This window comes from Rissa tridactyla, chromosome 11 (genome assembly GCF_028500815.1).
Source record: "Rissa tridactyla isolate bRisTri1 chromosome 11, bRisTri1.patW.cur.20221130, whole genome shotgun sequence".
Lineage (NCBI taxonomy): Eukaryota > Metazoa > Chordata > Aves > Charadriiformes > Laridae > Rissa > Rissa tridactyla.
This window is the reverse complement of record NC_071476.1, coordinates 3,949,525-3,961,351: the sequence shown is the minus strand read 5'-3', so window position 1 is coordinate 3,961,351 and position 11,827 is coordinate 3,949,525. Positions and strand designations below refer to the sequence as shown.

Here is an 11,827-nt window from a genome sequence, read left to right as displayed (position 1 = left end):
TTAAAGCTGTGCAGAGCAGATTAAGCCAGCAGCCCCTGTTGTGATTGCCGGGCATTGTGCTCCATGCTGACGCTGCCTTCTGTGGGCCAAGCTCTGCCCATGGCCGAGCAGGAGCTTCGGAGGGGAGGAATTTGGTTCATCCGAAATGGGGCGGGAGGATACTTGGGCACAGTGGATTCCTGCTGCATCCAAGTGCCTCCTTTCATTCACAAGGGAATAACATTTTCTCATCCATCTGCTGAAAATGGGTGAGTGGGCCCCAGATGGGCTGACCGAGACGGTCCTGCCCTGGGAATTTCATACCAGCTGGGAACTGTGGAGAACTCTGCAATGCTGCAGCATCTTTCTTCTGGCTGTGCCCTGCCCCAGTGACAGCACAGCAACCCCCTGGCCTGGCCTGGTGAAGAGGAAAGCTGAACCCAGCTATGGAGCACCCAGCAGTCTTTCGGGAGGTGCTCAGGAACAGGCACACTGAACAGAGGGACAATAGCAGGAAGGGCCAGGCTGAAAGCTCCTGCCTACGCAGACCAGCTTCCCTTGTCCCTTCCAGGTGGCCTGGGACAGGTGCTTGTAGCAGAATGGTCACAGAGCAGATCTGCTCTCCCCAGAGCAGACAGGGACCTGGCGTCATGTCCCATGTGTCCTACAGCCCCTCCGAGGGAGCTCCTCGCTCATGACACCTCTCTCCCTACCTGTTCCCTATCGCTGCCCCAAAATGCCACCACCTGCAGCAGCTGTGGGGCTGGGAACCTCAGCTCTCCAGAGTCCAATAAATTAAACCTTAGTCCAAAAGGGGCTTGGGCTGTCTTTTGCAAACAGACGCAGCACAAAAGCTGCCTTTCTCCCTCTCATTTGATTTTTGTTTTCTCTCCTTCCCCACCTGCTTTTAGCCAAATGGTTGAATAGCTTCAGTATATACTGCGGGGGGCTGAAGCCAAAGGCTGGAGCACCAGGGAAAGACGCAGAACAGCAGCGCCCTGTGGCCGCTGCCTTCCGGAGGGGCTGGGAACTGTTTGCTACCCTCGCTCTGTAATCCAGCCTTGATCACCCCGCTGAACCCTCACAGAAAGCAGCTCCAAAAGAAAAATATTTGTGCTCTGGCTAGCGCTCATGTGCACATTTCCTGCTCTTGAAGTCCTTAATTAAGCCTGTTTTTTGTTTGTGTTGTTCATTGGTTGTTTGTTTTTTTTTTTTCCTATTTATGCTGCCACAGTCTTGGAGGGGGAGTCTGTCAGGTCCCCGTGTGTTTTGCTGGTTTGGAAGCTGCAGTGTGGAAAGCTGCCTGTGATGGTCACTCGGGGAATCTGCGTGTATCGACAGGGGAGTGGGAACCAGCCTTTGGGGTTGCTCCGTACGTCAGTGCATCACGCCTCAGGACGGCTCAGCACATCACCCGTTACAGAGCAACCTCAGCCCGGCTGTGTCTTCATGGCAGGGAAGATTGGGTCTTCGTAGACCTTACTGAAAAGACCTAAGACCAGCACATTCAGTTGAGACAGCTGAGCTTTTTCCAGTCAGTTTGGAAGCTTGAGTCCCTCCAAGGGACCACGTGATCTGCCCATTTCACCACGCTCGGCCTCCACCGGCAGAGATGTATGACCACTTAGGGTGATGCTCGTGACTGTGGACACCCAGCTCAGTGCAACGGGGACCTCCGGGTCCGGCTGCATGGCTGTGGCTCAAGGAGAAGCTGGTCGGGGCAAGGTTGCAGATGGGAGCCTTGGCCCCAAGAGCATGGGGGTATGATCCCGCCTGCAAGTCACCCATCAGGCAGGGTGCTCACCCAGCTCCCAACTACTCCTGTGCCTGGGCTGGGAACAGGCAGGTGAGCAAGGGTGGAAGCCTATGGCAGGTTGTTCTTCACAGCAAATGTTTAAAAGCAGAATAAGACTAGAAAATCCCTGTCTTTTGGTAATGAATCCCCCGTGTAACAGTCTTAACACCCTGACACGACATGCCTGTGGAATTCCTGAGATTGTTGCAAACTGAACCCTTTGTTCCCACCCTGAAATTTCACAGCAATTTACCTCTCTGAGCCATCAGGGATCACCGTTTGCAGGCACCGAGGGGGATCTCCCAGCCCATGTCTGCTTTCTGCAGCCTGCGGTGCTATTTTGGAAATTCACTCATTTACTGGGTGGTTCAACTGAGTACAACTGCTCCTTTGGCTAAAATCATCCCCTGCCTGTCATCTGGTAATTAGAAAGTGCCGAAAAGCCAGTGGTGCTTAAGGCGGCTCTGGGATAACCAAGGCAGCTTTTTCTTTTGTGGCTAAAGGACTGGACTTTGGAGGCTGGCGACTTTTCCACTGAAATCAGATTTTGGTTTAACAAGCAGAGGAAGGTTAACACTGGGTGAAAAAGTGACACCCAGAAGCACTACAAGAAGGGCAGTGCTGCAGATGCAACAAGGTGGGTGAGAAAAGCAATTATCTTCTGTTGGAAACACCATGGAATTGCGGGGGGGGAGGGAAGCAAAGATAATTTTGAGGCAGGGGAAACAAAAGAACTTTAAAAGCCCATCCCCCTGGGCTTGCCCAGTTCTTACTGGTGCCGCAGTTCGAAGGGGTTCACGACTCTCACAGTTCAGCTGGAGCTGGGCTGAGAACCTTGTGAAAAAAACAGAAGTGAGCTCCGGCTGCTGGGAGGACATCTTTGTGGATGGCAACGCACCGAATTGCGCCTCACCAGCCGCTCCTCCTGCAGCTGGCAGAGCTGACACGTCCCTCTTCCAGCAGGGCACTGGGATGTCCTCCAGAGCCAGGGTGTCTGTGGTACAGGAAAGGTCCTTTTCCAGGTGCCACCCTTTCCTGTTTGCACTGCAAACGGAGCATTTCCTTGTCTGAAAAAAGCCTCACAGCCTCAGCGTCTGGCATCTTGTTTCCTGTGGAAATTATTGTGCCCGTGTTACCTGTGCAGGTTTGTTCAGGTCTCTCTCCATGATGTGCAACCTGGGGACCAATTTCAGGCCAACTTGATGAATGAAGATCTTGAAGATGGACAGTGGAAGAGTAAAGAGATTCTGCTCAGGTAATGACTGACTTATTCCTTTAGACTCTATGAAGGAGTTGGTTTTTCTCCCAAAGGTTTTCCATAAGCCTCTCAGAGACATCCTGCAGGTCTGTAGCTCTGTCCAGACTCGACCATCCTTCCCGAACTTCCCTAGCCCGGCTGTAATCAGCTCAAACCCAGCCCACACACCACAGCAAGGACTGTCACAGGGTGTCACTACTCAGCTCTGGCTGCGTGTTGGTGGGAGAGGTGGCCTTTTGGGAGGCCCCCTGTGCTCCTTCAGGAGCGCTGGTGCAGAGCCTCCTGCGCTCACTGACCTGGAGGCAGGACCAGCGGGTCGTCTTCCCCAAACACCTTATCTTATCCTGAGGAAAGGAAAGCGGGCGGAAAGAGAGCATTCTGCAGATTGTCCGGCCTGCTTGAAATGCCCTGTTCCCCCCGATAAGCCTGCAAGGTTGATGGGGGAGCACATCCGATGCTGGGCTTTTGGTGGAGAAAACAAACAGCAGCTTGGGAATCACCCTCTAGCCCTGCTCTAACAGGTCTCCTCCTGGTTCTTTGGTATTTTCATTAAATGTGCCTGGAGCGCTGGGGCTAGTAACCAACACAGCGCTTCTCTCGGCTGGAGAAGAAATGCTGGCAGCTCCCTTCCCTTCTCCACAGGGCCAGGGAAAAAGAAGAGGGATGCGATGGGAGGTCTGAGCGCTGGGGCCACTGAAGGAAGGCTGAAGCAGGGCTCACGGGAGCCCTTGGTGCTTTCCCAACTGCTCACTCCCATCAGCATCCTCAGGGTCTGGCACCAGAGAGAGGTGGCCTATGCAGACTTGCAACCCCTCTGTTCCTTCTGCTCTGGAACAGCGAGTGAGGAGCAGGACAGCGAATGCCACGAGCCATCAGGTATGAAAGCCCACAAACCCTGCGCGCACAGAGCCTCCATTGGAAAGCACGTGGCAGGGACACCTCAGGGAAGCGGCTGTGGGCAGCTCCTGCCGTGCTGCGCACGCAGGGAAATGATGGGGGCTGGAAACACCACTAATGGCTGGGTACAGCCCAGCAGCCCAGCGTAATGACTGCTTGCTGCCAGGGACGGTTAGAGGCATTTCTTAAAGCCCAGGCCAGGGACAAGGAGGGGAAGAGTCCCCAGCTTAGATGTCAGTGCTCCGGTGGATGGAGACCAGCTCCGGGCAGGCTTTGTGAATGGTCGCTCCTCTCCCCTCTGGGCAGCGTGTATTCCCACCGCACTCTGCAGCCAGCTCGGGGTGACCACAGCTCGTCACTGCAGCCCATTTCCACCCACAATGTCATTTTTGCAGCAGGTATGTGCTTAAAGCAGCGTCCAGCCCCTCCACCCACGCTGAATGGTAGAGGGGAGGCCTTGATGGGTGCCGAAACTTTAGGTATCTACATGACTCTCCTGGCTGGCCATGGATAGAAACCTTTCCTTGTCTGGCTCACAGATAAGCAGGCTTTAACCAAAACAGCCGGTTCAGCAGAGCAGGGAGAGGGGAGCCGAGCAGCCAGGGGGGTGTGGATAGCGTAAGCTGCAGCCCAGACATCAAGGCCGAGCAGCCTGGTTTACAGCAAGACAGCCTGGGAGTTATCCGCTGTGGGCACAACACTGCCAGCCCCGCCTGCCAGTTTGGCAGGCGGCAAGCGCCACAAGGACTGCTGGCTCCGAGGCCATCGGAGCGTGCCATCCACCTCCACGCCAAACTGACAGCACGTGTCCTCCCCCAGCCCATGGCCACCAGAGCTGAGCCGCTGGGCAACCAGCTGCTCTGGCCATGCCTGGGAGGAAGCTGAAAGCAATAGATAATAACTAACATTGGCAAACACCAGCTCAGACCAGCAAGGGCAGAGGGGAGCTAGGGAAAGGGATTCACTCGCTCACGCGGGACCACAGAGGTATCACAGCGTGCATCTGAGTGCATGGGCACAAAGCACAAGCAGGCTGTGGTTCTGGGCCTTGGCTCTGGTAACTTCCTGCCACTGGGAGATTTTAATGCAAGAAAATAATGCAGTGATGTTAGACTTTTAGCCTTTAGCTCCCTTTAAATTAAAAAGTAATGAAAAGTGTCTGCAACACATTCCTGGAAATGTCTCCAGCCACTGCAAGTGCATCTACAGCAATTAAGATCAATGGTAAAGAAGGACTTTGAAGTACTAAACCTTTCCAGGAAAGAATATATTTCAACTATGTAAAAAGTAATCTCAATGTACAAGTGTGAAGAATCTCTTAAATGTAGTAACCTTTTCCTTCAAGCTTTAGCTGTTTTCCTTTCTGCAGAGCAAGTCACGTGTGACTGGTAGGCATGAGAGACATCCCCCAGGTGAAACGAGAGACAGCAGACTGGGACAGACACATGCAATCCCTTCACTGGGCCGAAAACCTGAATTAAACGGATGGGAGCGGGGCAAAGCAACGGTACAGCCCGTAACACTGGTCACTGGGCTGAGAAATAAGAGACCTTGGAGAAATTCCCACCCCCCTCTCTTTCCTCCATCCCTTCTGCATTTCTCATCAGCACGGGTGTTCTCCCACTGTGTCTGTGGGTTCATGCAGCACCCGGGGATCCTGCCCAGCATCAGGGCCCCGTGATGCTCTTACCTATTTGTTTGAAACTTTGTAGGTGGGCAGAGAAGGGGACAAGAGGAACGCTTCCTAGGGAAAGGGACTGATCTACGTGTCTTGAGCTGGGCCCAGGATCCAGAATGATTCCTCACATTTATAGGGTCACGCAGTGCCCTAAAAAGCACTGCACTAAACCTAGGCTGAGTCTGTGTTCCCTGTTCCTACTTGCAATATGGTTGGCTTGTGAGCTCAGTCGTGTTGCTGAGGTCCTGTGACTTCTGCCTCGTGGCCCCATCTGGGGCAAACGGACACTTGGTTACTCTTGGCTTACAGGGGCTGCAAGAGCCCCTTCTTCCCAGCACTTGCACCCCAAATGGAAAGTTTGTCTGTTCTGCGATGGAAAGACATCTGCCAACACACAGATTCCTTCAATCTAAGTGACATTCAAGCCCAGTTCTCCTGAGACATGTCCCTCAGGGAGAGGTTGCAGTCAACTTCTAAAGATAGATGCAATTTCTGGGAGACCTGTCTTGCATGAAATGGGTAGTTTCCCATCCCTAAGAGCCGTATCTTTTACAGAAAGCCACTTAAAGCAATACAAAGACACACAAGACACACAGACATGCACTGAAAGATAGAACCAGCACCTCGATTTACTGTGGGACTAGAAACAGCATATAAACTCCTCCTCTAAATTTCTCTGCTTTTGAAGCCCAAGACGCAGCTGTCTCCTGCCAGCCCTCCGCTTTCCAACATCTGGCAGGGTAGTAAAGGTCAAATAACAGAGCAAGTTGGGAGATACGCAAACAGTTAAGCCATCTTTTTTGCTGAAGTCGCGTTTGAGTTCCTGCAAAATAAATAAATAAATAAATAAATAGAAGGAAAAAATACCAAGGCACAGAGGAGGTAACATTATACAAAGATGCCCTCTGCCGGCCACAAGCCAAAGGAAAGCCATCCACTTGAGCTGTATGCCAGTGATTTGCAACTTCCCTCCCTCCATGTATAGATAAATGCCTAAAAATATTCCCTATAGAGAATAACGTGCTGTAAAACTTAAATTTAGTAGTTTTTTTCCCATGACAGCTGAAGTGATCCAGCAGCAAACTACTCGCAAGGGCAGTCTAGCCACCCCTCTCCTTTGTTTTGGATCTTATGATCCTTAGGGAAGTCAAATAACTTCAGTTAAAATCCAATCAGAAAACAAAAGCATGGAGAGAAACGTTCTGCCATCTCGGACAGCTGAACTGTCTCCCTAGCTGCCTTGATGATAAGGAAAGCTTGAAATTGAGAACACAGGGCTAGGGAGAAAAGAAGGGACATACCCACATTATTTGAGACTGGCTTTGCCGTAACGGTTAACTTTTGCAGGCATTTCAGACATAGTCCACATGCCCCTGCAAGTTGAAAACAGCTCCTGCAGTCAATACTACGAGCTGAAAACTATTTGAGGCACCAATCAATTCAGAGCATGCTTCTCTCTCTGTTTTAAATATCAATGTTATTTGATTAAAGCTATGATATTAAACAATTTTTAAGAAGTAATGAGAGCTTGCTCCAATGACACAAATGGCACATTTTAAACCTCTTCAGTCAGTCTATTCAAACAACGTTGATCTATTGCACACACACATCAGTATCAGATCAACTCTTTCTTGTATCAGTTTAATTCCTGCGGGTGTAAATCCCTGATTTAATTTACTGACTGGGAATTAAATCAGCATGAACTGGTTTCAGTGCATCTGTGCTGGGTATTTGTGATGATCAAACTAGACCATTTTAAAACAGCATCATTGGATTAGAAAGCTCCACTGACAGAAACAAGCTCTTAAGAGATGCAATATAATAATCTTGGTCACTAAAGAACATGCAGTGAGTGGGCAGCCCTCTCCTCCCACTTCATTCTTTTCCACTGAAAATGAACGCTGTCTGCAAAAACGTTTCAGAGTCAGGAAAGAGTTTCGTACATGTTCTCACAGTGCTGGGACTGTAGGAAAATCCACAGGCTGCCACAATCAGGTTGTCTTTGGGATAGATGCCCAGTTGGCCAGGGGCTGTGTGCGCTAGGAGCTATTCTGAGACCCAACATTTTATGTCCATGAGGGTAGCAGGGTGCCGCTCTTTTTCCATCCTTGAATTTAGTGGAGTATTTACAGCGATATCAACAGAATCAGATGTTGTTGGCTAACAATCAACCCCTTGCATCCCAACCCCCTGCATCACGGACCTACAGGGGTCTTTGTGTGCCATCGCCCTCCCTGGCATTGTTGGGGGCCACCACTCTCTCTGGTCAGCTGGTGACTGTCTCTGGGGTTTGTTTTCATGCATGATATGCTCTGGCAAACTCTAGGTTCGCCTGGGAATGGCACAGAGGCTGTTCTACCTCTCCACTACAACCACGGTGGGGATGACATGGGCTTTGCAGAGTAGCTAAGGGGTCCTGCACAGAAATGGTGCTGGCTGTATGTGGTCCTGCTGCTTCTCCAATATGAGGGGTTTGCTGAAGCCAGACCTGCAGGTCTTTCCTACTTTGTGCGTCCCAGGAAGCAGCCTGTTTTACTGGGTGAGCTGGAACAAGCTCAGATCTCTCTCTTCAGTTCATACACCTGGTATATACCTAGCTGCCTCACACCAGGCAAGGCTACTGCGCGGACTTCTCCCCAAGGTAGGAAGCGTTCTTTCCAGTCTTCTTTAGGGTTTCCAAGAGGGTGTCAACATTGTGCTCTGAGTCGATGCACACCTTCTTGTTGGGCAGGTCAATATCAAACTGGACACCTACAAGGAAAGGAAAAAAAATTTGCACATCTAGAAGCAGCCGAACGGCGTGAGCACGGGGAAAGCTCACCTTCGCACCTTAGTGCTCCCCAAGGCCATCAGTCAAATGTATGTGTGCCTCGGGCCAGCAAACCCTCATATCACCACCAGCCAGCAAAACCAAACTGGTGTCCTGCCAGCAATGGTACGAAGGAAGCCAGATCTCCTACACATCTGCATCAGGCACCACAGCTTCTCAACTGCTTTAATTTGCTCAGCACAATCACTCACGCAATAACCAGAATGAGCTGAATTTAAACAAACCACTGTAACCTCCAACCAGCTCAGCCTGTGCTGTGGTTTAGCATGGACAGGCACTAATGGAGTCAGTATAGGGGTTAGGACAGGGTCAGGACAGGTTTCCTCAGTGGCGGTACCAGCTGACAGCCTGAAGTAGGAGGGAGGGAAAAAACACTTTCCCGTGTGGATTTCCCAGTGGCTAGTATGGGTAAGCCACTCTCAGCCCAGTGAAAGGAACTGGATATGAAGTGTTTATTCGGCCACATATTTTCACAAAACTTGTAGGTATATATCAGCTTTGAGAGCTCTGCCATGTCACTACCTGAGGCTGATATCTGCCAGCATGTTGAAGAGCAACGGAGGTGCTGACAACCACACAGAGGAAGTGGAACCACCACAGTCTGGTAACAGGGTCTGGAAGAAGTTGCAAGGCCTTCGCTTTGGTGACTGAAAGCTGTTCTCACTCGGTGAGGACAGGGGAGCAGGGTGAGAGGTCCTCACAATTGGTGAATGTGGGTCAGATCCTTCTCTCGTTAATTCCAGCACAAAGGAGGCATGGGTTATAATTTTCCAGGTGGTATTAAAAACAGGCTGTGCAGGCAACCACCAAACGCTCTGCTCAGCAGCTCTTCTCTGCGACGGCTCTGCCCATGGATGCTGATGACACATCTAGGGAAGCACCACAGATACCCCAGGCCTCCTGGGGAACAAACAACGCCTGGCTGGACATCCACCTCCCTTCCTTCTGGCAGGCTCAGCAGGGGTCTACCCTGAGCGCGGTTCCCAGAGTGCTCAGGATGAGGCTCTGGTGATTCAGAGCCACCTGCAGCCACCGCAGCTCCTCCCTCCCTTGACACTTCTCCAAGGGTCACAAGAGTCCTGCTAACAACCCGCGACTCGTTACTGACTAAGCAGCAGGCTCAGAGCAGAGCGGGGAGCAGAGGTTTCCAGCCAGACACTTTCAGCTTTTACCCACAGCGTTACCCTTGCAAGACAGAGGGCCCCAGGGCAGTGACGTCCCTGGCGTTGCTCCGTCGAGCTGGCTGTCACACACCCAGCACCGACTCACCTCCCAGCCTGTGCAGGACACGGGTGACCGCATTGGAGCAGCCTTCGCAGGTCATGTCCACAAAGAACTCGTGTTTCTGAAAAGAGGCAGAGGGGGGGTCAGGGAGGATGCAGGCGGCAGCACACCCCCAGCACCCCTCCTCCAAGATTGCCTTTTTCCTTGGGGAGGTGGGTTCAAATTCTCCCCAACCAAAAGGTCCACATGTGTCACGAAGGGATCCTCAGCAAAACTGAGAGCTCTCAGTGCTCCTCCCTATGGTGTCCTTGTGCTGCCCCTCACCACATCACCCTGAGGGGCCTTTGGAGACTGTCTGGCCCCTAATCAGAGGAGGGACACCTCCAGGGCCAGCACAGGTTGCCATCTCTGTGGGCCTCTGCTGGACTCACTCCACTTGCCCTGGGGAGCCCAGGAGAAGCAAGTCTCCCGTCTCCAGCTACTCGCTGTCCTGACTTAGTCTGCAAGGCTTTCAGTTCTTGCTCATCCTCTTCCCGAGTCTACAAGGCCCCTGGTCCCCAACATAACAAACTCATAAAAATATCAACAAATCTGAACTTAAAGAAACATTAGTGCTGTTTTTTCATCCCTTCACCAGGGCCCCAGTGTTATCTTCATGACTTGTGAAAGATGCTGGGTCAACATAAGCGTGCTCGCCTGGACACTAATCATCGCGTTCAACCTTTGGCACCAGGCGGCTCCTAATCTCCTTTTCCTGCACATGCTTTTTTACTTTCCTCAAAAAAGAAAAGTAATGCTGTTTTTTAACTTGTTACCCGCAACCCATATTTCTTTTTTATTCAAAACCACCCTTTGCCGACCCCCCACCCCCCCAGCCATGGAAAGGCTGAAACCCCCACGGGGCACGATTCGAACCAGCACAAGCCGGGAAAGGAGTTCAGGAACGGTGGTTCCCATTAGGATTTTCCCATGTAATTAGCATTTTCTCGATTTTTATTTTACAAATGCCCTCGGGAGGGGGGCCCGGTGTGCGGGAAGGAGGGGATCGGAATGGGGCAGAAGGGGTCCCAGCGCTGGGTCCCCCACCCGGGGCCGGCCTGTGAGCCCAAGCCGCGATGGCTGGGGGGGAGCCCGGGTGTCGGCCAGCGCCCTCCCTGCCCCGCCGGCTCGGCAAGCGCCGGGCCGGGCCCCACCACGTCCCCCGGCCCCGCCACGTCCCCGGGCCCCGCACAGGCCCCTCCCGGCCCCGATGCCCGACCCAGCCGGGCCCGGGCGCTGCGCGGGTCCGGCCGAGCGCCGCGATGGGCCGCCCGCGCCCACCCACTCCCACCCCCGGGCCCGGCACCCACCGGCATGGCGGAGCGCGGCGGCGGCTCCCGGCTCTGGGCGCGGCGCGGAGGAAGGGGCGGGCCGTGCCCGGCTCCTGAGGGCCGAGGCCGGGCCCTGAGCGCCAGCCCCGCACGGCGCCCCGGGGCCGCGGAGAAGTTCCCCGCCCCAGCGCCGTGCCGGCCCCCGGGGTGCCGGGCTTGTCCCCTCCCGTACACGGCAGCCGGTTACCCCGGGCCCCCTGGGTAACCCCACGCGGGCAGAACAGATCCGGCCGCCGCCGTCCCAAAGCCCGTACCTCCACCGAGGACGGGGTTTGAGAAGGTTTTGCGAAGTCACCCGCGGGCCGGGAGCTGCGGGGGAGCCCGGGGAGGGCAGCGAGGTCGGAGCCGGCCGCAGAGGGAAGGTTTCGGCTCACCAGGCCTGCGGGAGCCCGTGGCTTTTGTTCGCGTGGACATGATCTGGCTTAGGCCAGCGATGCAGGGGCTCAGGCGCTCTTTGGCCTCTTCTTCACACTGGCCAAATTGCTTTTAGTAGCTTTTTGGGGATGGCCATTTAAACCTTAGGAGCGTTTGTTGCTGAAGCACAGCCTCGCTTCTCACGGTTATGTTCCTCATCCCATTTTTCTGATGCTAAAACGCTCATTGCGAAGACGCACCAGAGCTGTGGCAGGACCGATGCTATCCTGGTTAGGATGAAGCCTGAGGTGGGAGCAAGGCTGAGGCCATGGGAAGGCATGAGACTCCCAAAAGGGTTGAGGAGAAAGCGGTGGGGAAAGTCTGTGCTCGGTGTGGATCCCCAAGAGCTGCAGGCGCCCTGCCCGGTGCTCTGCCTGCCTGA

At 53.4% G+C, this 11,827-nt stretch overlaps 1 protein-coding gene across 2 annotated transcripts; it reads right to left on the bottom strand.

Moving 5' to 3' along the window:
* Positions 1-6,206: 6,206 nt before the first annotated feature.
* On the bottom strand, positions 6,207-11,167 carry ATOX1 (antioxidant 1 copper chaperone). Of its 2 annotated transcripts, XM_054217710.1 has the most exons (4): positions 11,011-11,164; positions 9,707-9,782; positions 8,201-8,358; positions 6,207-6,430 (listed from the first exon to the last, which is right to left on the bottom strand). In XM_054217710.1, exons 1-3 carry the CDS (start codon positions 11,014-11,016, stop codon positions 8,225-8,227), a joined length of 216 nt encoding a protein of 71 aa, XP_054073685.1. In that variant the 5' UTR covers positions 11,017-11,164; the 3' UTR covers positions 6,207-6,430; positions 8,201-8,224. The 2 variants fall into 2 exon arrangements, with proteins under 2 accessions (XP_054073685.1, XP_054073686.1); XM_054217711.1 differs by lacking the exon at positions 6,207-6,430 and having other exon boundaries at positions 8,200-8,358; positions 11,011-11,167.
* Between the last annotated feature and the right edge of the window lie 660 nt (positions 11,168-11,827).

Excerpts from the sequence above, each read along its gene's own strand:
- ATOX1 (XM_054217711.1), bottom strand. Across the intron at positions 8,359-9,706 it reads TGTCCTGCACAGGCTGGGAG|GTGTCCAGTTTGATATTGAC; the intron begins GTGAGTCGGTGC and ends CTTTCCTTGTAG.